This window comes from Hyla sarda, chromosome 3, assembly GCF_029499605.1.
Source record: "Hyla sarda isolate aHylSar1 chromosome 3, aHylSar1.hap1, whole genome shotgun sequence".
Lineage (NCBI taxonomy): Eukaryota > Metazoa > Chordata > Amphibia > Anura > Hylidae > Hyla > Hyla sarda.
Window position 1 is genome coordinate 395111104 of NC_079191.1, and position 26799 is coordinate 395137902.

The following is a 26799-nucleotide window of genomic DNA, read 5'->3' on the forward strand; positions in this document are numbered from 1 at the left end:
AATAAGAAAATTACTTAACAAGCTTTAACCTGCAACAGTTACTCTTATTTTGGCCAAATTTACAAATTTTTATGTAGTTTTTGGTGCAAACAAATTAGTTGATTCAAAAGGGGAAAAAAAGGAAAAAGAAAGAACTTTTACCACTCCAGTGTTTGGCTCAAAAAACTACATAAAACCATCCATGAATGACACCAAAAAGTAACATCAAAATAACCAAAGGTACTATACTATGCAGCGTTGCCTCTGCTGCCTGTTCTTGGTGTTTGCTGGTAGTTGCTTGTTTCTACGTCACAATGACTTCTTGAATCTCCATCACATGACCCCAGTCAGTGCCAGTTGGTAAACCAGTTGGGCAATGGCAGTTGGTAAACCGGTTGGTTAGCGGTACTGCTAGAGGTTGACTGCAAGCTCATATGATGGAGACATGTCATTGCATCACAGCAGTATACAACAGCTGTTGTTGATGGGAGCATTTTAAAGGTGAGCATTGTACCTTTGGTTATTTTAAAGGGGTACTCCAGTGGAAAACTTTTTTTTTTAAATCAACTGGTGCCAGAAAGTTAAACAGATTCGTAAATTACGTCTATTAAAAAATCTTAATCCTTCTAATACTTATTAGCTGCTGAATACTGCAGAGGAAATTATTTTCCTTTTGGAACACAGAGCTCTCTGCTGTAATCATGACCACAGTGCTCTCTGCTGAAATCTCTGTCCATTTTAGTAACTGTCCAGAGCAGCATATGTTTACTATGGGGATTTTCTTCTACTCTGGACAGTTTTTAAAATGGACAGAGATGTCAGCAGAGAGAACTGTGGTCATGATGTCAGCAGAGAGCTCTGTGTTCCAAAAAGAAAATAATTTCCTCTGTAGTATTCAGCAGCTAATAAGTACTAGAAGGATTAAGATTTTTTTAATAGAAGTAATTTGCAAATCTGTTTAACTTTCTGGCACCAGTTGATTTAAAAAAAATTAAAAAAAAAGTTTTCCACCCGAGTACCCCTTCAAGCTATTTGAAGTTGTGTGTCCCATTTTATTAATTTATAAAAATCCCTGATATTGTTACCCCATAGTACATAAGGCAAAACCGGTGTCACACTATGCACAGTGAAGGGCCTTAAGGAGTGATGGATAGAAGCTTATAATGTGCCAGCAGATAAGAACCATGTGGCCCATCTAGTCTGCCCAATAGCAAAGAGATTTCAATAATTCTGAAGATAGAATCCCTGCATCATGCACAGGCCCCTTAGGTCCTACACCAGGCATAGTACAGTGTGTCAGTCTTATCTGGACTGTTCCTTGAATATGGCCCATAGAGAAGATTCTTTATATAACAATTAAGCACAAAAACAAAAACAAAAAAACAATTTCCAAATGTTCAAATATGTCAAAAATAGCATGTTTTAAATGTTTTTACAATGGTGTATTATTTTGTAAATAAAAATGATATATATTTTTTTTGCGTTCAAGGTTTCAAGCACAATGGGTATTTTGTTGTGATTTTTAGCAGTTTTTGTTAGTCATTTGCAACCAAGCTAGTAAGACTCGTTCACTCAGTGAAGTTTTTGTCAAATTTAAAAAATGGAGAAGTATAATGGAATATTTATTTTTTATTTTAAATTTTTTGGTCCCAAAACCTTAAGATTGTTTCTTAGGGAAATAAAATGGCTGTATTTTAACATATTTGTACTGGCCAATAAACCATTGGACCCACTGTGATTTACTGAACCAAACTTGGATGACCGTAAGTTTAGTTCAACAGGACTCTGTGGGCTGCTGTAATATGACACTAAAATCCTAATGTATTGTAACTTTCTAAAACCAGCCCAAGGCTGTTTTTCCACAGTTTTTTTTGGTTTTTTTGGGGGGGAAAACTGCCATTTCAGTTTTCGAGCCTAAGCCAGAAGTGTATTCAAAGAATGGGAAATATAAAGAACTTATACTTCTCCTTCCTGCTGAATACACTTCAAAAATGTCCAAGTTAAACACGGCCTTAGGGTCATTTCTGCACTGCAATTTTTGGTGTTTTTTTTAAGCGAAGGCCAAAAGTGGATCCAGCAAGAAGAAGAGGTCTTTCCTTTATATTTCAAATTCACTTTTAATCAACTTTTAGATTTGGCTAAATAAAAAGGATAAGAATGGAATTTTTCCACAAAAATGTTATAGTTTTTCCTAGAAGAGCTGTTTGTGAAATTACCTTTAACGGTGTATTATCATCTCATAAAATGATGGCATATTGCCTTGGTATAGTGCCGTACCCCATTCACTGTTTTCCCCCTACACAGTGGCTCTGGCCATCCAGTTATGAAGGTAAATCGAGCACAGCCCCATTCAAATGAAAGAAAAACTCAGAAGGCGATACAGCACTACACTGGTTCTGCATCCCCTTCATTCTTGTGATCAGGGGGGTCATAGAGTTTAGGCTACCATTGGATGATAATAAAGGGATGGCATGCCAGCGCTTCCTAAAATGGGAGAACCCCTTTAAACTACACGACAGTAGAAGCAACAAAGTGTCAAAGTGTAAAAATTAACAACAACAAAAAAAAAACCTAATAAACAATAGTATAACTTTATTGGATAGAAACTTTTTTGATGATTCAAAATTCAACTATAGTATAACTTTATTGGATAGAAACTTTTTTGATGATTCAAAATTCAACTATTGCCAGGGTAAATAAATTAGTACACAAGTATTTAACAGATTTTTCAGGATCAGAAAAACAGAACTGATTTATTTTCAAAACAGCACCACACCGGTTCTCAGGTTGTGTGTGGTATTGCAGCTCAGTTCAATTGAAGTGACTGGGTCCAAATTTTAATACCCTGCTAGAGTCACTATGCTTTTTCTGCTCCAATAAAGCTTTGTGAAGGATGGTGAGTGCAATCTATCTTCCATTCTCCATTTAAACCAAGTTGTAATAGGACACACAACCTGATGTGGTATTCTTTTAAGAAGGAATAAGCTCTCTTTTTCTATTCCTGGACAATCCCTTTAAGTAGGCAGTGACAAAATTAAATTTTGTTTATCCTTTATGAGCCCCGCTCCCCCCCCAAAAAAACTTTTATTTTTATATCGAGAAATGTAAACGTTTTTGCTCATCCTGTTGTCCATTGGTTTTCTCTATGTAGACCCAAAGGATTTTGTTGTTTGCAACTACCGGTATATTACATCTTTCTGTCAATTACATCTTTCTGTAAACTTTTTGAAATCTTATTTGTCTCAGAGCACTAATATTATTGAAGGCCTTATCTTTGATTTTTTATTTACTCTACTTACGTGGTGGCTTTATTAAATTTTTTCTCCTCTTACTCAATGAAGCTTCCTGAAAATCTCAACATTTTTGCTAATTTTTTTATTTTTACTTTGTTCATCTTCTCTTTATTTTTAATTGTGGTTGTGTTACATACATGGAGCCATTCATAGCTTAACATGCATCATTTTTGTTTATTTGCGAGCATTTTTTTTTAATCTTTGATAGAGCAGCACTCTATCAAAGATAATATGTATTTTCTAAAAATGTACTCCATTATCAGAGTAAACACAATCTAAAAAATACACAGTAAACTAAATATATCACTAATAGATACTTATATTGATAATAAATATATAAATAAATAATAAATAATATTTGTGCTCACGTCTCTTTTCAAATATATTTGGGGGTTCCTTACACAGCATTTTGTGGCACTTTGTGATGCAGTTTTTTGAGCCAAAGCCAGAAGTGGGTCCAGCAGGAAGAAGTAGACGACTTTCCTTTACACTTCTTGTTTCCTTTTTTTATCAACTGGCTCCAGAAAGTTAAACAGATTTGTAAATTACTTCTATAAAAAAAAAATCTTAATCCTTCCAATAGTTATCAGCTGCTGAAGTTAAGTTGTTCTTTTCTGCCTGACAATAGTGTTCTCTGCTGACACCCCTGACTGTCTCAGGAACTGCCCGGAGCATAAAAGGTTTGCTATGGGGATTTGCTTCTACTCTGGACAGTTCCCGAGACAGATGTCATCAGAAAGCAGTTAGACAGAAAATAACAACTCAACTTCAGCAGCACTGGAAGGATTAAGATTTCTTAATAGAAGTAATTTACAAATATGTTTAACTTTCTGGAGCCAGTTGATATATGTAAAACAAAAGTTTTTTCCTGGAATTCCCCTTTAACTCCTTAGCGCATATGGACATTTATGAACGTCCATATGCGCGTCTCCATATATAATGCGCGCTCACGAGGTGAGTGCGCATCATACCCGGTGGGTCCCGGTTGCTATAAGTAACCGGGACCCACGCTAATGCCGGACATCACTGATCGAGCTGATGTCTGGCATTTACTCTTTAGACGCGACGATCAAAGTTGATCGCTGAGTCTAAAAGTGAAAGTAATAGCATTCCGGCTGCTCAGTTGGGCTGATCGGGACCATCACGATAAAATTGCAGTGTCCCGATCAGCTAGGACGCAGCAGGAGGTCCCCTCACCTGTCTCCTGCGCGTCCGATCGTCGATTCTTTGCTCCAAGCCTGAAATCCAGGCTTGAGCAATCAACCGCCGATAACACTGATCCCTGCCATTGAATGCAATGGCAGTGATCATTGTATTGAATTAATGTACTGCATGTCATAGCCCCCTATGGGAGCTTTAACATTGCAAAAAAAAAAAAAAAGTAAAAAAAAAGTTAATAAAGATCATTTAACCTTTTCCCTAATGAAAGTTTGAATCACCCCCTTTTTCCCATAAAAAAACTGTGTAAATAATAAAAAAAAATAAACATATGTGGTATCGATGCGTGCGTAAATGTCCGAACTATAAAAATATATTGTTAATCAAACTGTATGGTCAATGGTGGTCCAAAATAGCATATTTTGGTCACTTTTTGTACCATAAAAAAATGAGTAAAAAACAATCAAAAAGTCCGATCAAAACAATAATGGTACCGCTAAAAACTTCAGATCCCGGCACAAAAAAACAGAATAAAGATAAGGTGTAATTTTTACCGAAAAATGTTCTGCGTAGAAACGGAAGCCCCCAAAAGTTACAAAATTGCATTTTTTCTTGCATTTTGTCACACAATGATTTTTTTCCCCATTTTGCTGTAAATTTTTGGGTAAAATGACTGATGTCATTACAAAGTAGAATTGGTGGCGCAAAAATAATCCATAATAGGGAATTGTAGGTGCAAAATCTAAAGGGTTATGATTTTTAAAAGATAAGGAGGAAAAAAATGAAAGTGCAAAAACTGAAAATGCTCCATCCTTAAGGGGTTAAATGCACTTCTGGCTTTGGTTAAAAAGGGGAAAAAAATGACTGCTACAAAGACTGAAAAATATTTCTGTGTGTTAAAACACCCCGAGGCTATGTTCACACATAATCTTTTTTCTGTCTTTAAAAAAAAAAAAAAAAAAAAAAAATAGCCCATATTTGGCCTTTTTGCAGAACATAAGATGGCCAATAACAATTGTCTTTTTCCCAGAAAAAAATGAGAAAATAGGTAATAATGCACACCGTATTATTTATCATGCAGTATTTTCTTTTATTTATTTTTTTTTAAATGGCCATCTTTTGAGAAAAAGACAACAACAGAAAACCAGCTATTTTTTTTTTGTGGGCAAAAAAGACATTATTAAAAATTGTGTGTGAACATAGCCTGGGAGGGGGGGGAGGGGGGGGGGCTCAGTGGTTGTCACACACAGAATTTTTGTGCCGGTTTTTCTGTCTTTTAAAGTGGATTCACAGGAATAGAATTTATAAAGGACTCATACTTCTCTTTCCTGTTGGGTTTAAGTCTGGCTTTGAGTAAAAAAAAAAAAAAACTAAAAATAAAACTACAATAGTATTAAAACCAAAATGCTGTGTGATTACACTTAGATTATGTTCTGCTTACAGCCAACGATGGAAAATAAAATAAGTTGGGAAATTTTCTGATGTGTGATCATAACCATACAATGATACTTCTGCCACATTTATTTATTACAAAGAAAAAAACTTTCCCGTAAAAAAAATACTATGTATAGAAAACATAACAGAAAACAAGCATATCATTTTAGTACAACAAAACCATTTAAATGCTATTTTGTTTACTATAAAAAGGAGAAGAAAATGAATAAACAAAAGGAAAACAAAGTTATACGATTATACAAATTTGTGAAAGATAGTAAGTATTTGGGGTATTATAATAAAACAGATATTCTAAGCAATATTATAGAAAAAAATATCAAGGTTCAGTCTATAGAATGGCTGATATATAATATATATATGGCATGTAAAGGGTATATGTCAGTTGTTTTATATTGTTATATATGAGCACATAATAAATTAGTGACAGAGACCTTTAGTATAACAATTAATCTCAGCCTATCTTAGAATATCTAAAATATCTATATACTTCACCTTACCATCATGTGCGTGTGCTTATTAGGTTAGGATATTTTTGAGAAGATGCTCCACTCTATGGTTGCCGATTGACAGCTTTCTGCCTATACTGTTTATAGACAGAAACCTGACAATAAGCAGCAGGTTGGTGGGGAAATAACTACACACTAAGCTCGAATCTAGCAGATGAAAAGCAGTTTTATAAGTTCAAGTGCATGAAACAATATAACCTATATGTTATTGTAATTGGGTCTCTGTAAGTAGTTTATGCCACCAATAGATAGCGCAGCATAAACCTGCAGATCTCTGGATATCTGTCGTAACCCAATAAATCTAGATAAACTTGTGTTTAAGGAAAATACATTCCAATAAATTCTACATTATATATTATAATAGAATTAATGAAGAAGACAAAATAAAAAAAATGCAGGTTGATGAAAATATTTAAAACATAGCTTTGATAATGAAAAAAGTATTACAGTATAAAGTATTTATTGAAAAGTTAGGCTGGGTTCACATATGTCTGGCATCCGGCATCCTAAATCTCGACGCAACTGATGCCACAACTTGTCATCAGTTGTATGGCATCTGGCGTCCATTGTTTCTGGGCAAAGGACAGAGGAGCGCAGCAAGCTGCGTTTCCCTGTGCGGTGCCCTCCGGTGTGCCCAACCTTCCGGCTTCATTTTGCCACCCGTGCACGCCAATGGGAAACTGTGCCGTATGCCACACAAATGTGAACTCAGCCTTAGAAAGATAAAAAGTGGCAAGAAAAAAAATGTAAAGTCTTAGGACCCATATACAGAGTATTTGATGGCTCTCCTCAAACTCTATACCATAACATTTCACATAAAGCAGTCTATAGAGCCATTCTGTACTTTTTTTTAAGTATGGTTGCGATCACAGAGAAACTATGGCAAATAGGTCGCATTGTTTTGTGCATCTGACCTTTATGCCATATTATAGTGGTATTTTGCATTGACTACTTAGGCACCATATGGCAGCCTATAAAGTGCCTATGGCTCCATAGCACAGACCTACATTAGCAGGCCACTATACAATTTTTGCTGTGTATGAGGCCCTAATTTCTATCTATTATTTTCTTAAAGGGGGTTTCCAGGAAAAAACTGTTGAACCCCTATCCTATGGATACACCATCTCTGAGTTTTCCTTGGGTCCATTCAGGTTGATCATACAGTACATTACAGCTTTTTCTTCTTTGTTTGCTAAAAAAAAAAAAAAAAAAAAAAAAACATATAACCATGTATTTTTCTTATATGCTTTTCCATTCATACGTTTTTCAGATGGACAAAAAGCATGAGTTTCCATTTTATATTTGTATATTAATGACAAACCAGCTCTCTAGCAGTCCGCCTACAATTTTCTTCTCATCTGGCTAACCTTTTTCCTCTCTAGCCCAATCTCTGAAGCCTGCACAGAATATTGCCTGAACTCCGATGTGACATACAATGTGTATATATAATACCTTTCACCAACTTGCCTTTCCTAAGGATTATTCATCTCTGAGAATACTTGATTTTTTTCGTACCATTGACCTCACACATATTACTCTTCCATCGATGCAGGCCCTCCGCTGACATGTAGATTCACATATAGATTCCTTCCACATTACCATTTCAATGTTAAATAATTTTTTTCCTTTGTTTAATGATCTAAAACACTCATTTTGAATGAGGGGAAAAAGACCAGACCCAGCCCATTTGTCAGATTCTTCTTTGATGAGCCTAATATCTGCTGAACTTCTTTAAAAAAATGAGATCTTAGATAGTAAATACCATATAAAAATCATCAAAAGTAAAGAATAAAGAAAAACGCTACAAAAAATATATTAGACAATTCTCTTTGTTAGACTTCAACTGCGTTCTTGCTTCTTTTTTTATTTCTTTTTCTTTTATAATTTTTTCTTAAATATTACTAAATGAAACACAGGGTCAAATAGAGTTTGTAGAGTGCAATTGAATTATTCTTTATCCCTGAGTCTGTCCATCGGGGTTGAATCCAGTATGCATTTTTTTCCCCTTTTAAAATGCAGATACTGTGCAGGAAGACCACTTGTTTGTCACAAACCATTTTTTGTAGCTGTGGCAACATCTTCCCATTCTCCCTTGTGCTTTGCTGACTATGCTCTTGTTTCCCTTTAAGGTCTGGCACACCTGATGATGGGCGACCAAGGTATGGGCTCTGTTCCTTTTCCACTCTGCTTTTCATTGTTTCCTACTTGTTCTGTAGCTGCTTTCAGTCCTTCACTGCAATGATGGGCACAATTGCTTATAAGCTGTGTATGACTGCAAATCTTGACACATTATTTTAGCCACATCCTTATTTATTTTATGTTCACTCCTTGATATCCTTTTCCTTTTCTGCAATATAATAACTGAACCAAATTGGAACAGATCAAGCAGCTGAAAAAAAAATGTGTATTACTAAGATTGGGATGAACTACTGAAGGGACAGGATGAAAATTGTCAACAAGACACATACATAAAAATAAATAAACAAATAAAACAAAGTGTTCGCTATTTTAGATTGATAAAACTCTCAGTTTATCATATTGTACCCTGCGAAGGCTCCATTAATTTTCATTGATGCATGGCTGATCGGTTCACTCTGAAAGCACATCGTAGCTGTCTCCGGAATGCAAACAACTTGCCGGTTAATTGTGAAGTAACCAGTGTGCCATCTGCTTGCGTCATTCAGATGTTTTTTTTTATTTTATTATAAAAAATAAATAAATAGAGCATGAGCATCTCAAGCATGTCCAAGGTTGGCCGGACGCGCACCAGTCTCTGGGCCATGCCTTGTTGTCATCATTGTCATCATCCTTTTTCACCTTCCTCATCAGTATCAGTATTTTTTGTAAAGAAATGATTGCATTTACATATATTCATGAATTTTTTATTTTTTATTTTCTTTTTTTTCCTCTGTCTTCGTTGTCTGGAAATGCTTTCCTCATGGAACCATTCCATCAAAATCTCTAGGTAAAAGTAAAGGTACTGCCTTTTTAATTTTCTCATTATAGATGTGTAACGTGTTTGTCAATATGTGTCTCAGTGTAAAGCATGTGTATATATTAGGTAGTTGGATTTGTATGTTTTGTGTCAATGGGAAATAGCATAGAGATGAGATTTTTTGGGTTACGTCCAGATGTCGATAGGATAATGTATCTTACTACCATCTGGAAATAATCCAAAAATATATTCTAATCCTAGTCGGATTACTTTTTGGAGCCCTATTCTCAATGGATAGGCAACTTCAATATCTTATAAGGCCTCTGTTAGATCCATTCTATGTAGGTATGTCTAGTGGTGATGCAAAAGTGCCATTCCATTTTTAGGGGCAAGATAAAGTTGTATCCAGTGGCAGGATATGTTTAAAACTTTAAGGAAATTTTGAAGCCCAAGTCTTGTCCCACAACTAATTAGATCAGGAGATGTATTTCTGGAAGTCCCTTAGACTTCAGTGGGACTTCCTGAAATATGTCTCCTAATCATGTTAAATTTGGTGCAAGTCTCGGGCTACAAGATTGGCCCAGAGTTTTAAGCATAACCTGAAGCTGGACCATTGTGACAGATATTCTTTAAATAGTACCTCCATAGGATGGTTCCTAAGGAGACCAAAAGCCTAATGCAGTCACGCTCCGGTGGCAGGATATCTATTTAAATCTCCCGCTACTTTGAATACCAAGACTATAGCGATCAGGACACAGATATGACTGAAGTCCCATAGACTTGCACAGTCTCGAGAAAGTCTTTATACAGATATCCTGCCATTGGAGCGTAATTGCACTTGTTATGTTTTAATGTTATTCTGTAGCATAATGTCTCAAAGTAGATCTATTGGACAGATAGTTGCTTTCCAAAAATAAAATTGAAACATATTAATGTTGGAGCACCAAAGACTTACCGTAGTCTAAGCTATTGTTTGGTTACAATATAAAGTTTCAGCGATAGAAAATTAATATGAAATATGATACATTTAGGGCATTATAAAATCATTATTTTAAAGAAAAATGAATTGCAGAATTATTTTCTCAGGTAGTGTTAATGAAGAATTTATTGTAGCATGGACAGTATATAGAGAGGAACAAATATGTTTTCAGCCTATTCGAGCTATGCCAATTTTCATAGGGGTTCATGATCTATCAGTCATTATGGCACATGATGAGTTCTTACCATGTGTCTGATTTGCTTTTTGGTAACAATTGGGAAATCAGTTCAGCCATTGTGTCCTATAGACTGGTAGATTTTCGAATCTGATGAACTGGATAGATAGACATGTGCATGTTCATGAAACGTTTAAAAAAAATGTATGAAATGTTTTGGAAATGATCCATTAATGGTAAGATGTTATGTCAGAATTCAGTTTGCCTATTCAGAAGTACAAAAGATGAAGAATGTGACTATGAAATGTGAAATTGGTTTTAAAAACATATGGCCATCTTATGGAATGATATGTGTTACTGTGTCTTGCAACAATTAGACAGAGGATTATACACCTGTGTTTCACAGTTACATAATATGACTCCAATGGGATCCATTTTGCAGAAACTTTTTGGTTATTTAAGCCCACATACCTGATATTCTGCACAAATCCCTTCAAATTTGTAACAACATCACACATCAATGTTATTCTGCAGTATCTACATTCTAGATCCAATGTCAATCAGGCTAAAAATTTTACTTTTGATGAACAAGGGGGAGAAGCTAAGCAAATTGATATAAAAATATAAAGGAAAACATTCAGTACAAGGATAAGGCTTATTTGACAAAGTGTGTCATAGAGCAGAAAATCCTATCTAAGTCATGTGATCAAAATATTTGTAAGATTTTTCTGTGATTGCTGTCATACAACTTTAGGGCAGTTGCGATAAGGCTGGATAAATAAAGTTACAAGTAGGTCAGTGGAAAAATTGCATGTGACTCGCAACCTGCAAACAAAATTTCACTCAGGAGTTATCCATGATTAGAAAAACAAACCAAATTTCTTCCAAAAACACCACCCAACATGTCCTCAGGTTGTGTGTGGTATTACAGCTCAGCTCCGTTGAAGTAAATGGAGCCAAGTTGTAATACCACACACAACCGAAGGACATGTGTGGTGCTGTTTTTGAAAGACATTAGCTCAGTTTTCTTCTATTACTGGATAACCCTTTTAAAGTTGTATTTTGTTTGACTGCCGCAATAATAGTAGCAAGTCACAACATGACCCCATTAACAATCATTAGCTAAGATGTGACAGTGTGATCGTCATGGCAAATTTTTTGGGGATGTATTTTTATATACATGGCCTGAAATATATCCCATTTTTTACATCTTAAAAATTGTCAGAAATTCTAATTCTAAGCAGCAAAATAGGACCTTAAAACATTGTGTGCACTTGCATTTTATTTATGAACTCTCTGCTCATTCTGGGCTAAAGAGTCCAGTGGGTGGTCCTAATCAGTAGTTAGCTCTATATGCATGCACTTACAGGCTAAAGAGTCCAGTGGGTGGTCCTAATCAGTAGTTAGCTCTATATGCATGCACTTACAGGCTAAAGAGTCCAGTGGGTGGTCCTAATCAGTAGTTAGCTCTATATGCATGCACTTACAGGAAAGGCTTTCAATCATTAAGTGAGACCTTCCACTGGACTCCTAAGCAGGGTTTTCTATTAAAGAGAATCTGTCAGCTGTAGATCATGATCAAAAGTGTCAGAGAGGCTGTGCTGAGCCACAGGATGCTCACCTCCTATCTCCCCCAGTACTACCTGCCTTGATTGATTGATTGATGAACAGGCGGTGTCTTTAAGGACTAAACTGTGCATGTCAATCAGTCAAGGCAGGGAGGGGTGGGGGAGGAGAAGCATTCTTCCTGCGGCTCAGCACAGCCTTTTGCACACTTGAACTCTTGACCCACAGCTGAAACATTTCCCTTAAAGGGGTACTCCGCCCCTAGACATCTTATCCCCTATCCAAAGGATAGGGGATACAATGTCAGATCGCCAGGGTCCCGCTGCTGGGGACCCCCTGGATCTACCATGCAGCACCCACCTTTAGCGACTTCCAGAACCGCTGGAGGTCCTCAGGCTGAGTCCATCTCGACCACCGGGATGGAAGATTGTGACGTCACGACTCCACCCCTGTGTGACGTCACACCCCGCCCCTCAATGAAAGTCTATGGGAGGGGGCGTGACAGCGGTTTCGGAAGCCGCTACAGGTGGGTGCTGCATAGTGCTACAGGTGGGTGCTGCATCCAGGGGGTCCCCAGCAGCGGGACCGCGGCAATCTGACATCTTATCCCCTATCCTTTGGATGGGAGATAAGATGTCTAGGGGTGGAGTACCCCTTTAATATGTTACACAAGTCGGCAAATCTGCTCAGCTTCTCCTACCTGTAGCATTATGCTACTACACTGCATTTTCATGACTCTTTAAAAATCAGTTCTATACTGATTTATTAAATGGTAGGTCCCACATTCAGGATCCTTATCTATGAGCCTGAAAAGAGATTATAGGGTCTGTTGATCCGGAGGTCCTGGCATGGTCATGCCTTAGTCTGACAGCCAATTGATTTAAATTAGAACAAAATAATGCTTCATTTTGTCAGAGATTAAGCTGCAGAGAAATCAAGCACTTCTTATCTGGTTCCCCCTGTGGTTTACAGGTTGTTCATTGTGGGGTCCCAACAGTGATATACTTGGGTCATCCAGGGATAGAAAAACAGAGCTAATTTCTTCCAAAAACAGCACCACCTCTGTCCTCAGGCTGTGTGTGGTATTGCAGCTCTGTTCCATTAAAATGAAGGGAGCCACATTGTAAGATCCAACACAACCTGAGGATAGGGGTGGTGCTGTTTCTTAAATTAATTAGCTGTGTCTATTCATGGAAAACCCCTTTAAGATTAGAGGAATTTTGGAATAAAAAAGTATTGTGAACATTGAAAAACCACTTAAAGCTCAATGGAAATTAATATACTATGAGAATGATATACAGTCATGGCCGTAAATGTTGGCATCACTGGAATTTTTCTAGAAAAGGAAATATTTCTCACAGAAAAGGATCGCATTAACACATGTTTTGCTATGCACATGATTATTCCCTTTGTGTGTATTGGAACTATACCAAAATAGGGAGGAAAAAAAGCAAATTGGACATAATGTCACACCAAAATGGGCTGCACCCTTAAATTAATATTTGGTTGCACAACCCTTGGAAAAAATATCTGAAATCAATCGCTTCCTATAACCATCAATAAGCTTCTTACACCTCTCAGCCGGAATGTTGGACCACTCTTCCTTTGTAAACTGCTCCAGGTCTCTCTTATTGGAAGGCGCGTTTTCCCAACAGCAATTTTAAGATCTCTCCACAAGTGTTCAATGGGATTTAGATCTGGACTCATTGCTGGCCTCTTCAGAACTCTCCAGCACTTTGTTGCCATCCATTTCTGAGTGCTTTTTGATGTATGTTTGAGGTCATTGTCCTGCTGGAAGACCCAAGATCTCGGATGCAGATTTCATGATGCCTTGCACACATTCAAGGCACCTAGTGCCAGAGGCAGCAAAACAACCCCAAAACATCATTAAACCTCCACCATATGTCACTGTAGGCACTGTGTTCTTTTCTTTGTAGGCCTCATTTACAGTAAACCGTAGAATGGTGTGCTTTAACAAAAAGCTCTATTTTGGTCTCATCTGTTCACAAGATGTTTTCCCAGAAGAATTTTGACTTACTCAAGTTCATTTGGCAAAAATGTAGTCTTGCTTTTTTACATCTCTGTGTCAGCAGTGGGGTCCTCCTGGATCTCCTGCCATTTCATTTAAATGTCAACAGATAGTTTGTGCTGACACTGACTCTCCCTGAGACTGCAGGACAGCATGAATATCTTTGGAACTTGTTTGAGGCTGCTTATCTACCATCTGGACTATCCTTCATTGACACTTTTCATGAATTTTTCTCTTCCGTCTACACCCAGAGAGACTAGTTACAGTGCCATTGGTTGCAAACTTCTTGATAATGTTGTGCACTGTAGACAAAGGCTAATCTAGATCTCTGGACATGTACTTGTAACCTTAAGATTGTTGATATTTTTCCACAAATTTTGGTTCTCAAGTCCTCAGACAGTTCTTTTCTCCTCTTTCTGTTGTCCATGCTTACTGTGGCACACACAGACACACAATGCAAAGACTAAGTGAACTTATTTTTATCTTCTTTCAGGTGTGATATTTATATTGCCCACATCTGTTACTTGCCCCAGGTGAGTTTAAAGGAGCACCACATTCTTTAAACAATCTTATTTTTCCACAATTTTTAAAGGGTGCTATTAATTTTGTCCAGACCATTTTTGGAGTTTGGCGTGACATTATGTCAAATTTGCTTTTTTTCCTCCCTTTTTTGGTTTAGTTCCAATACACACAAAGGAAATAAACGTGTATAGCACAACATGTGTTACTGCTATCCTTTTCTGTGAAAAATACTTCATTTTCTAGAAAAATTTCAGGGGTGCCAACATTTACTGACATGACTGTATATTAGTTTTCTGATTCAAAAGTAATAGGAAAAAAACTAAGCAAAAAACTCTGCAAGTCAGCTCACCACCTGTGTGAACAATTGCCAACAGGAAAGCCAGGTCCAATATGCTGGAGCACGGAATGGATTCAGCAGACCGGATCCCGTGTAGTGATTTAGAATTAACAGATGAAAAACAATCCAGCTCCAAAGGAAAAAAAAAACATATTAATTTGTGACTAAAAAGCAAGACTTTAATTAATCCATGTTATAATCCAAGAAATACCCCTCCGCCCCCCCCCCCCCCCACACACACAATGTCAATAAAAATTAAGAAAACGCTTACGCGTTTCGTACGACAAGCTCTTAATCATGGCGATGATTACGAGCTTATTGCTCGAAACACATTAGGGAAACGTCATGGGGGTTATTTCTTGGATTTTAACATGGATTAATTAAAGTCTTGCTTTTTTGTCACAAATTAATATATATTTTTTCATTTAGAGCTGGATTGTTTTTCATCTGTTAGTTCTGCCTCAGTTTTCTGACCATTTGAGATGTTCTGAATGAGACAAATTCATTTGCTATTAGATTTCCTGTGACCCTTGTTATTTTTCCTACTTCCACTATAACTGAAACTTCACTCACACATTTCCTAAGAATAACACTTTGGGAAAATAAAGGGGAATTATAATAATTTTGGGGATGTCTCGGATGCTTTAGGATCGCTGATATCCTCAATTTCTTTTGACCTTAATAAGAGCAGTAATAGCGTTGGGGTCACATTGCTGATGGCTATCTATCCGTCTCGTTGGAGATCGGCATCACCGAAGAAGAAGTGGATCTTAAGGTCGTCTGAGGCTGAGAAGGATGGAAGATGTTTTCAGACTCAGTCAACAGATCAATTCTAGAGTAAATCGTTATGCCTCAGAGTCAGCATAAACTAGGAATAATAAATACACCAATATATTTGGAGATGTTACTTTCGAAAATGTTTTCCGCTCTAATAGGAATCTATTAAAGAAGGAAAGTTTCAGATATAATGTAATTCATGATGTCTCTTACAACCCTGGTTAGAAATTACTTGATTTTCCTAAATGTCCATGTTTAGACTTTTATGACTCTGTATGATCACTTGTAAAATAAGGATATTTAATAGCTGAGTTTTTGCTACACATTTAAAGGGATTAATCAGGTTAAAAATATACATTTAAGCAGATTGAAAAGTTGCTTGTGTTGGGTTGTTTTTATATACTAATGGATGAATGTTTGTAGCCATGTACAGTTTAGATACATTTTACTGTATATTCAGGTTTAAACTATTGAGATAGATAGATAGGAGATATATATAAGATAGATAGATATGAGATAGATAGATATACGATGGATAGATAGATAGATAGATGAGATAGATAGATAGATCGATAAATAGATATATGATAGATAGATTTGAGATATATAGATCGATAGATAGACATGAGATATAAATCTAGAGAGAGGAAGGAAGGCACCTCATGTGCGGGATCAGCAGATCTTGTTAGTGGGGGTGGGGGACGGTAATTCCCAGGCCGCTTACCAAAGTTGGTTGTGCGCCCACACACAAGAAGGTAAAGTGTGGAATGTATATAAGTAAAGGTCCCTCCTGGGTAGAAGTAGAATCAGCCCTGCAGCCCTCCTGGGTAGAAGTAGAATCAAAACAGGGGGACCGTGAGTTCAGGAGTTAGTCTGGCGCAGAGAGGAACCATCCGGGAACCAGATAAAATCAATGGATTTATTAAATGCAACGCGTTTCGCTGTGCATGCGCAGCAAAACGCGTTGCATTTAATAAATCCATTGATTTTATCTGGTTCCCTGATGGTTCCTCTCTGCGCCGGACTAACTCCTGAACTCACGGTCATCCTGATATGAGACATAAATGGGATAGATAGATAGACAGGCAGACAGATAGATATGAGATAGATAGATAAATAGATATACGATAGATAGATATGAGATAGATAGATAGATAGATATGAGATAGATAGATAAATAGATATATGATAGGTAGATAGATACATAGATAGATATGAGATATATAGATAGATAGACAGATAGATAGACATGAGATATAAATGGGATAGATAGACAGACAGACAGACAGATAGATAGATATGAGATAGATAAATAGATATACGATAGATAGATAGATAGATATGAGATAGAAATGGGATAGATAGACAGACAGATAGCTATGAGATATAAATAAGATAGATAGATATGTAGATAGATAAATATGAGATAGATAGATATGAGATAGATAGATAGATAGATATGAATAAAGTAGGAGTAGTAATAACCCTTTATTTCAACCCCACTTAGTCCATATTGCGTTGGCTTTGTCTTAGCCAGAATCACTTATCCTTTTATTCTTTGAAGTGAATTGGTGACATGGGAACCACATGCATATACTGTACTACTTAACACATATAAATATTCTGCACAATTGAGTAATGTTTTTTGTCTATCCCAAATAAGACATAACAGCTTTGTTATAGTATTTCTGATGTCCCACTCAGCAGCTATAACCATTGCAGTAAATAACATTTAAGCATTTTGGCTATGGTACCAGTTTAAACCATATGTGCACCCCAGGCCTGCTGTCATCATTACATCTGCTGAACTACTCTGAAGTGGGATAGTTTGGGGGCCTTCTGAAGGCATTCCCCATTGCTCTGTAAAATTAATCTAAAAACATTTTTCTCCACTTTTATTTCAAAATAGGTTCCATCATTTTATATATTGTAAAGATTTTCGGACAATTGTCATTTGTCCTTAATTTTATCTATTGAGTGATAATCATTAAACAAAATGAATATTAAACATAAAAAATAATAAACATAAAGGAGATATAAATTCTGAGCACTTTTAAGAGTACTTAAATTTAAAGGGATTGCACACTTTTGACTAGAGATGAGTGAACCGAACCTGTCCAGAATGGGTTCAGTGCAAATTTTGATACACATTTGGATTGGCGTAAACTCAAACCTCAGTTGGATAAAAAGCATTAAAAAAAATTAGCAAGTGTGTTTTAATGGAGCTGTTAGGCTAGGTTTACACTGCGGTATCTCCGGGCAGAAAATTTCCGCCCCGAGATTCCGAGTGCGGCCAGCGCCGACTGAATCAGTCAGCTAGGACCGCATGGACACTGCAGTCTCCAATAGACTGCAACGTGTTCAGCGAGTATTTCCGCCTGAAGAATGAACAACGCCATTCTTCAGGTGGAAATTTAAAAGCAGACTTTCCGTTCACAAATTCCGCTTCAAAAATTCAGTAGTGTGAATTTGTGAACTATACATTTTAGTAATCAGAATTTCTGCCTGCAATTTCAATGCGTATTTGCAGGCGGAAATTCTGTAGTGTTAACCTAGAAATCAAAAACAACATATTCCAATTGCAATTTCTTTATTAACTACACTATAATAGTGCTAGAAGTGGTTCAAGACAGTGGTATTCACACAATATAAGCAAGCAATGATTAGGGGAACAGATAAAATGGGGGCAGCTGGTCTGATCCCTAATTGTATTTCCTGCCTAACAATACTGTACGTCCCCTGTCCTAGTGACCTGGGCCCACACCGGAAACCTCCTAGCAGACCCCAGGCTAGAAGGGGGGACATACGTCTAATAATGCAACAATGAGATGTAGCAGGAAAATGGCCCCTAAGGTAGGGGGCTAGGCAAGTAAACGCACAGGTAAACAACAGAAAAATCAAACACATGTTTGGTTTTTCTTTCTCTGTTATTTACCTGTGCGTTTACTTGCCTAGCCCCCTACCTTAGGGGCCATTTTCCTACTACATCTCATTGTTGCATAATTAGACGTATGTCCCCCCTTCTAGCCTAGGGTCTACTAGGAGGTTCCGGTGTGGGCCTTGGTCACTAGGACAGGGGACCTACAGTATTGTCATGCAGGAAATACAATTCGGGATCAGACCAGCTGCCCCCATTTTATCTGTTACACCTATGCGTGTAGTGTGAACCTAGCCTTAGTGTGGACCCCATGCCTTTTACTCATAGCCATACAGTACATTTTGCCATAACTTTGGCATTAACTTTGCTTCAAAAGTACTTATATACATTTCTAGGTGATCTTACAATGTTATACAGGGTGTATATGGCCCTTAGACAGTGTCATACATGGGTTTTAGATATATTGGTTAAGTTCAACTTCAGGTCGGACTGGTTCAGTCTGAACCAAACTTTTTGCAGAATTTCTATGGACCTGCTGAACCAAACTTTGCTAATCTCTATTTCTGACCATCACATTTTTGTTTGAAGAGCCCCAGTTAATAAGCTGAACAGAAACTGTCCCCCTGCTTAGACCCCAAGCAATCAACTGTAATACTGTATGTTGTAGTAAAGCATTACAGAATTTCTATTGGAATCAGTGGGCTGACTGTGTAATAATTGTGTGAGGTCCTCCAGAGTTAGAGAACACCTTTCTAACCGCGCTCCAATCTAGCTAATGGGTGATGCCCCCCCCCCCCCCATCAAAATAGTTTTTTCTAAACAATCCAATAATGCTAACCATAACACAATGTCTGTTTTTAGTTTACATTACATTTGAGCATTGCATGATTGTTCTTCCAATCTTGCTTTCTAAAAGCTGAGTTTACTTAAGTTAGGGGTAGTCTAGGGAAATCTGTTTCAATAAAAACTTGTTTAGACTGCCTGTTTAAACAAAAACAAAAAAAGAAACAAGCTATACTCACCTCCCACCCTCCACAAGTACACTTCTTATGCCCCACACTTCTCAGGTGCACTCCTTACCTCCCACACTCCCCAGGTGCACTCCTTGCCTCCCACTCTTTCCAGGTACACTCCTTACCTCCCACTCTCCCTAGGTACACTTCTTACCTCCCACACTCCCGAGGTGCACACCTTACCTCCCGCATTCCCTAAGTGAAAACTTTACCTCCACAGGTGCACTCCTTGCCTCCCACTCTTTCCAGGTACACTCCTTACCTCCCACTCTCCCTAGGTACGCTTCTTACCTCCCACACTCCCCAGGTGCACACGCTACCTCCTGCATTCCCTAGGTGAAAACGTTACCTCCCGCACTCCCCAGGTGCACTCATTACCTCCCGCACTCCCCAGGTGCACACCTTACCTCCCGCACTCCCCAGATGTACACCTTACCTCCCGCACTCCCCAGGTGCACTCCTTACCTCCCACACTCCCAAGATGCACTCCTTGCCTCCGGCACTTTCCAGGTACAATCCTTACCTTTTGCACTTCTTACCTCCCGCACTCCCTAGTTGCACTTCTATTACTGGTCCTGGGGACCAGGATTGTCACATAATCACTCAGCCAACCACTGGCTTTAGGTGTGTCCCACCTCAGCCAGTGATTGTCTTAGGTGCAACATGACATATTGATCACAACCCCACTGCTTTTCTCTTCCTGATCCTGGTGCCTTGGACATCACATTGCTGCTCAGCCAATCACTGGCTCAGGCGGGACACCCCTGAAGCCAGTGGGTGTCTGAGTGGCAATGTGACATCCCATGCCCAAGAACAGAAAGAGAAGTGGTGCCTGGGATGGAAGAGGTACCTATAGTTTCTCTTTTCTTTTTAAACGCTTTTATTAAGATAATTTTTCCTGGACAACCCATTCAAATCTCAATTAAGAGTTTTAGTAGTTTTTAGCTCCTGCTATAGAGTCACATATGGCTTTTTAGACCTCCTGACTATAGCTCCCCAATAGATTCCAATTCTAACTACTATGGTGCTAAAGTGGTTGCGAGAATATATGATACAATCATAGTACTACTGAACCTCAGCAGTTGGCTTAAAAATATATACATCATTAAAGTTCCTTTAGTAGACCATTTTCCTCTAATATCCACTATGACTTAATCCCACCTCATAGCTAAGAGTGGCTCATGAGCAAGAAAATGGGGATCTCTGATTTAGAGGAACACTTTTCCATATGGATGTTATTAATAAAGCACAATGTATATTGGAGCATAGCAAAATATTCTAACATGAATAATAAATGTAGATGATTTGAATACCAAATACTTCACAGTGAAATTATGGCTTCCATAGCTCAGCAATATTGTATTGATATGTAAAAACAGTTTACATGTTATATGAAACTCATAAACAGCAGAATTTTATACTTCCAATATTGGCTGTGACCCGAAAAGCCAAAAGTAGAGATAGGCAATTGTAATTCTTTATGGCAGTGTAGGGAAGAATCATACATAATGCAAGACTGTAGGAATATATATTTTATACTATAGGTAAGTTATGAATCTAAACTCATCCCCACTGAGTACATTGCTAGTTTTATGAGGCAGTTTTATGGAGTAAGTTATGGCCTTTTGTAGATGGGGCTGACATTTTTTTTCACAGATTGAGACCACATTTTCTCATTTTCTATCTCGATAACATTAGGTATTAAGCTACCATATCCCAGCATGGTCATTGTAATAATTACAAAATATTGAGAAACTTGTGACACTCAAACAGGAAGAAAAGCTATAAAAAGAAAATAAGAATGCAAGATATGTCACTGTATACCTATAGACCTCCCTTTACAGCACTGCTGTAAAAGAATCACATAAATGACAGAGAGTGCAGGAATTGATTTCAGATACTGTTTAAATTGAAAATTAGTCTCAAAGAACTGGTCCCAGAGGTGGCTGCAAGTAAAGGAGGATTCCGTTATTGACTTTTGAACATATCTCAGGATGTTCCTTTGCAGAAACCCCTAATATTCAGCTATAAATTAGACAGGGGTGGGAATTGAGAGCAGACATTCAAGTTCCCTACAGTGCCTCCACAGGACCAACGAAGCATTGCATAGTTCCAATTGAAATCAAAATAATGTCTGTATAAGAACTACGACATGAAGATCACTCATTGTGACTCATATTAATTATAGATTCCCAGGGTATTTACTAAACCAGAAAACTCCTGTTCACATATAACCTGTCAGAAAAGACATAAAATGTCTATTTGTGAACAGTGGAGCAGATCTATTATTCTTCCAAATATGTTTAACCCCCTTAACGATGCAGGACATACATTTACGTCCTATACATGACCGCGAGCATCGGAGCGATGCTCGAGGCATGCACGGCAGGTCCCTGCTGCTGATAGCAGCCAGGGACCCGCCGATAATGGCCGACATCTGCGAAGCCCGCCATTAACCCCTCAATATAGATCACGGCATCTGCAGCGCTGCGGTCACTAAAATGGATGATCGAATCGACCGCAGCGCTGCTGCGGAGATCCGATCATCCAGAACAGGAGAGGGAGGCCCCCCCACCTTCCTCGCTGCCTTCCACAGGTCTTCTGCTCTGGTCTGAGATCGAGCAGACCAGAGCAGAAGATCACTGATAATACTGATCAGTGCTATGTCCTATGCAAAGCACTGAACAGTCCCTATGGGGACTATTAAAGTGCAAAAATAAAAGTAAAAAAAAAATGAAAAATCCCTTCCCCCAATAAAAATGTAAATTGTCCCATTTTCCCCATTTCACCCCCAAAAAGTGTAAAAAAAAAATTATAAACATATTTGGTATCGCCACATGCATAAATATCTGAACTATTAAAATATAATGTCAATGATACCGTATGGTGAACGGCGTGAACATAAAGAAAAAAGTCCCAAATTGCTGCTTTTTTTTAAATAACATTTTATTTAAAAAAGATTATAAAAATGTATTAAAAGTTTTATATATGCAAATATGGTATCAATAAAAAGTAAAGATCACTGTGAAAAAAGTGAGCCCTCATATCGCTGCTTATATTCAAAAATGAAAAAGTTATAGGTCTTCAAAATAGAAGGATTTTAGCCCTACTAATTTGGTTAAAAGGTTTGCAAATTTTTTTAAGCGCAACAGTAATAGAAAAGTAAGTAATGATGGGTATCATTTTAATCGTATTGACCCAAAGAATAAATAACACATGTCACTTTTACCATAAATTGTACGGTGTGAAAATGAAACCTTCCAAAATTTGCAAAATTGCGTTTTTTTTTTAAATTTTCCCACACAAATAGTATTTTTTTGGTTGTGCCATACATTTTATGGTAAAGTGAGTGATGGCATTACAATGGACAATTGGTTGCGCAAAAAACAAGCCCTCATACTAGTCTGTGGATGAAAATATAAGAGTTATGATTTTTTGAAGGCGAGGAGCAAAAAACGGGCTGAGTCCTTAAAGGGTTAAATATTGGCTTAATGGCATAATAAATCTGCTGCATATGTCTTGCATATCATGTATTATGTGTATTCGGGCCTTGATCAACAAAAAGGCATTGTTTAGTAGTAAATATGGCTTGTCTTATCTGCTCACCTCTCTCTCTCCAGCCTGCGTGAGCTGTCCTCCAAGGTTTCTCACCCCTCTGTTTACTATCTGCTGTTGTTATATCTAACAATGAGAGCACAGAAAATCCTATTAGTATTTATCTGCCAAATGGTAGGACATTTAAATATTACTACTGAGTTTAGGTTTTCAGTGAAAACCAATATATATTAAATACTACGCAGTAAAGTACGGCTATCCCTTGCTTGCATAAAGTCCTACACCTTTTATTAGATGGTCATCATAATTATTCCGAATATTGTATCCCTTCAGTAGTATCAAAGCAGCCATATGTGCATCAAGCTGGATATGTGTTATACTGGCATCTACATCCATTTACTGTGAACATTTCTGGGTAGCAAGTTAAAGATAGAGAAGGGAAAAAATGTAATTGTAGAATCATTATAGAATGAAAAGTAATTATCGTCCTGTTGAAGTGAAGCCACAGTCTTTTGGTAAGAGAATGTCGAGTGACCAAACTGGCAGAATAATTTGAGCAGATAAAGATAGAAATTCTAGGTATACATTATTCATGTCATCTTCATGGAACGAGATTCATTATTTACACGCTAATTAAACGGCTCTATAGGAGTTGTTCAGATGACCAGTGATCATTTTGAGGAGATGGTACAAGAATAGAGCAGACTTAGACAGCAGTCATGAACAAGACTTAAAAAAGTACTGCTTTTCTAGAAATGTAGAGTTTATTGTCATATAGACCCTACATACACAATTTTATGCAAAATTGGATTTAAGCTTAATTTCAATAAATACATGTTTTTGTTTAGTTTTTATAAAAAATTCCACAAAACATACAATAAAGAGAGACTATAAAGGATCAAGGTGGTAATATTCCGTATGTAATTCAAAGATCTATGCAAGATTCTGTTCAAGCACAACAGGTGCTTAATCATATACCCAACAAAAATTAAAGGGGTATACCAGACAAAGACATCTTATCCCCTATCCAAAGAATAGGGGATAAAATGTCTGATCACAAGGTTCCCACCGCTGGGATCCCATGCGATCTCCGTGCAGCACCCGTGCAGCATTCCATGGGGCTGCTACTCCAGTCTTGGAAACCTCTGTGTTTCTGGGACTGGAGACATGATGTGATGTCATGCCACACACCCTCCATTCATGTCTATGGGAGGGGGCGTGGCGGCTGGCATGCCCCCCCCCATAGACATGAATGGAGGGGGCGTGGTGTGACATTATGGGGGGCGTGGCATCATGTCTTCAGTCCAGGAAACACAGAGGTTTCAGAGACTGGAACAGCAGCCCTGCATAGAATGGCCTCTAACAATGGCCGGGATCCGTGGCTAATAGCTCGCGGCACTGATTGCGGTGCCGCGCACTATTAATCCCTTAGATGCGGTGTTCAAAGTTGATCACCGCGTCTAAAGTGAAACTAAATTACCCCCGGCTAGTTCAGGGGTTTTGTTCAGGAACGCCGCGGTGAAATTACGGCGTTCCGAACAGCTGTAGGACACGAGGAGGATCCCCTTACCTGCCTCCTGGTGTCCGATCACCTCCGGAAATCCAGGAATGAGCAGTCAAGTGGCAGAATCATCGATCAAAGGTTTCCTATGAGAAACCATTGATCAATGTAAAAGATTAGTGTGTGCAGTGTTATAGCCCCCTATGGGGGTTATAACATTGCAAAAAAGAAGTGGAAAAAAAAAAGGTTAATAAAGATCATTTAACCCCTTCCCTTTTAAAAGTTTGAATCACCTCCCTTTTCCCATAAAAAACAAAACAAAAACAAAACAGTGTAAATAAAAATAAACATATGTGGTATCGCGGCATGCGGAAATGTCCGAATTATAAAAATATATTGTTAATTAAACCGCATGGTCAATGGTGTACGCGCAAAAAAATTCCAAAGTCCAAAATAGCATATTTTTGGTCCCTTTTTATATCATGAAAAAAATGAATAAAAAGCGATTAAAAAGTCCGATCAATACAAAATCGATATCACTAAAAACATCAGATCACGACACAAAAAATGAGCCCTCATACCGCCCAGTATGCAAAAAAATAAAAAGTTATAGGGGTGAGAAAATGACAATTTTAAACGTATACATTTTCCTGCATGTAGTTATGATTTTTTTCCAGAAGTAAATGACAAAATCAAACCTATAAATAGGGTATCATTTTAATAGTATGGACCTATAGAATAAAGATAAGGTGTCATTTTTACTGAAAAATATACTGCGTAGAAACGGAATCCCCCAAAATTTACAAAATTGGGTTTTTCTTCAATTTTGTCGCACAATTATTATTTTTTTTCCATTTTGTCATAGATTTTTGGGTAAAATGACTGATGTCATTACAAAGTACAATTGGTGGTGAAAAAAATAAGCCATCATATGGATTTTTAGGTGCAAAATTGAAAGAGTTATGATTTTTTAAAGGTAAGGAGGAAAAAATGAAAGTGCAAAAAATGGAAAGAAGGAGAAATAAAACATAAAATGATATTAGTGTGCAGATTTGTACACTAAAGAGATTTGTAGGCCTGGCATGGAGACGGATTCCCGACTTGTCAGCTCTTCTCACCTATAGAGTTGGCTTACTTTGGCTTCCCACTAAGATGAAAAGGGTAGGGTTTGTTGGTGCCACATCAAAGGGATGAGGAGTTTTAAAGGGGCTATTAGGTGTTTGAGGAGAAATTGCCTTAAAGGGGTTATCCGGGAACATGAAAAAAAAGTACTCCTCATGGTTTGAAATGTACTTACATAGTCCCCCTGGCTTGTTTCTTGCACCATTCACTGCTCATCGATGCACTGTCCTGCTCTGCCCACTGCCCATTTTCTATTTGCTCCTAATTCCTGCACACTCTATTAAACTATATTTCCCAGCAGTCCTCACTGCCAAGACTGGTAGAAAGGGGTGTGTCTTGTCTTTATGATGTCAGAAGGGGACATGGCTTGACAAGTTATGATAGAGAGTTGGTGGCTTGGCTGGACAGTGTTAGAAATGGGTTGTGGCTTGTGGGTATGACACCAGAAAGGGCCAGACGAGAATGCTACAAGGCAAGAATGCTAAAAGTCAGGACAAAGTGTTCCATGATCTCTGTCTCTGTTGGAGGGGGGGGGAGAGGTGAGAGAGGAGATCAAGTGGACAGAGGATGGCAGGTTTTTCTTCACTTCCTTCCTGTCACAGCATATTCCAACGGAGGAGACAAAGAGGAGACAAAATATGAATATGAATAATTTTTTGCTATCCGGAGTACCCCTTTAAGGGGGTACATACAGAAGAAGAACATATGATTAAAAAATCCCCTTGGTGCTTCTCAGAAAGTTATTCATTAGCATCTATTCCTGTGATATGAACCTTCCAGGACTTCTCTAGCATGCCAAAGTCCAGGTAATAGAAACAGCTCTTCAGCACTGCCACTTATACTCCAACCCCTGCTGCGGTTTCTGCGCTGTCTCAGGGAAGCTACATGTGGTTGTGCTCTACTGTAGAAATAACAATGTTGCAGATATGTTCCAATAAAGAATGGACAGTGGCACTCACCAGGTAAAAGATTCTCAATCTTTATTTAATTGTGCAGAGTAGGTGTACAATCAGTGTCTT

The 26799-nt window shown here is 37.9% G+C and overlaps 1 protein-coding gene across 10 annotated transcripts in view; it reads left to right on the top strand.

Moving 5' to 3' along the window:
- Positions 1-26799, top strand: part of NRXN1 (neurexin 1) — a 1474530-nt gene that overhangs the window by 146136 nt on the left and 1301595 nt on the right. For 9 of the 10 annotated variants that reach the window (XM_056568026.1, XM_056568028.1, XM_056568034.1 and 6 more), the window contains one exon: positions 8521-8550. The exons of the other annotated variant lie outside the window; for it this stretch is intronic. In XM_056568026.1, the coding sequence (XP_056424001.1) occupies positions 8521-8550 (30 nt within the window). The remainder of the gene's footprint in view (positions 1-8520; positions 8551-26799) is intronic. 10 annotated transcript variants of the gene reach the window in all.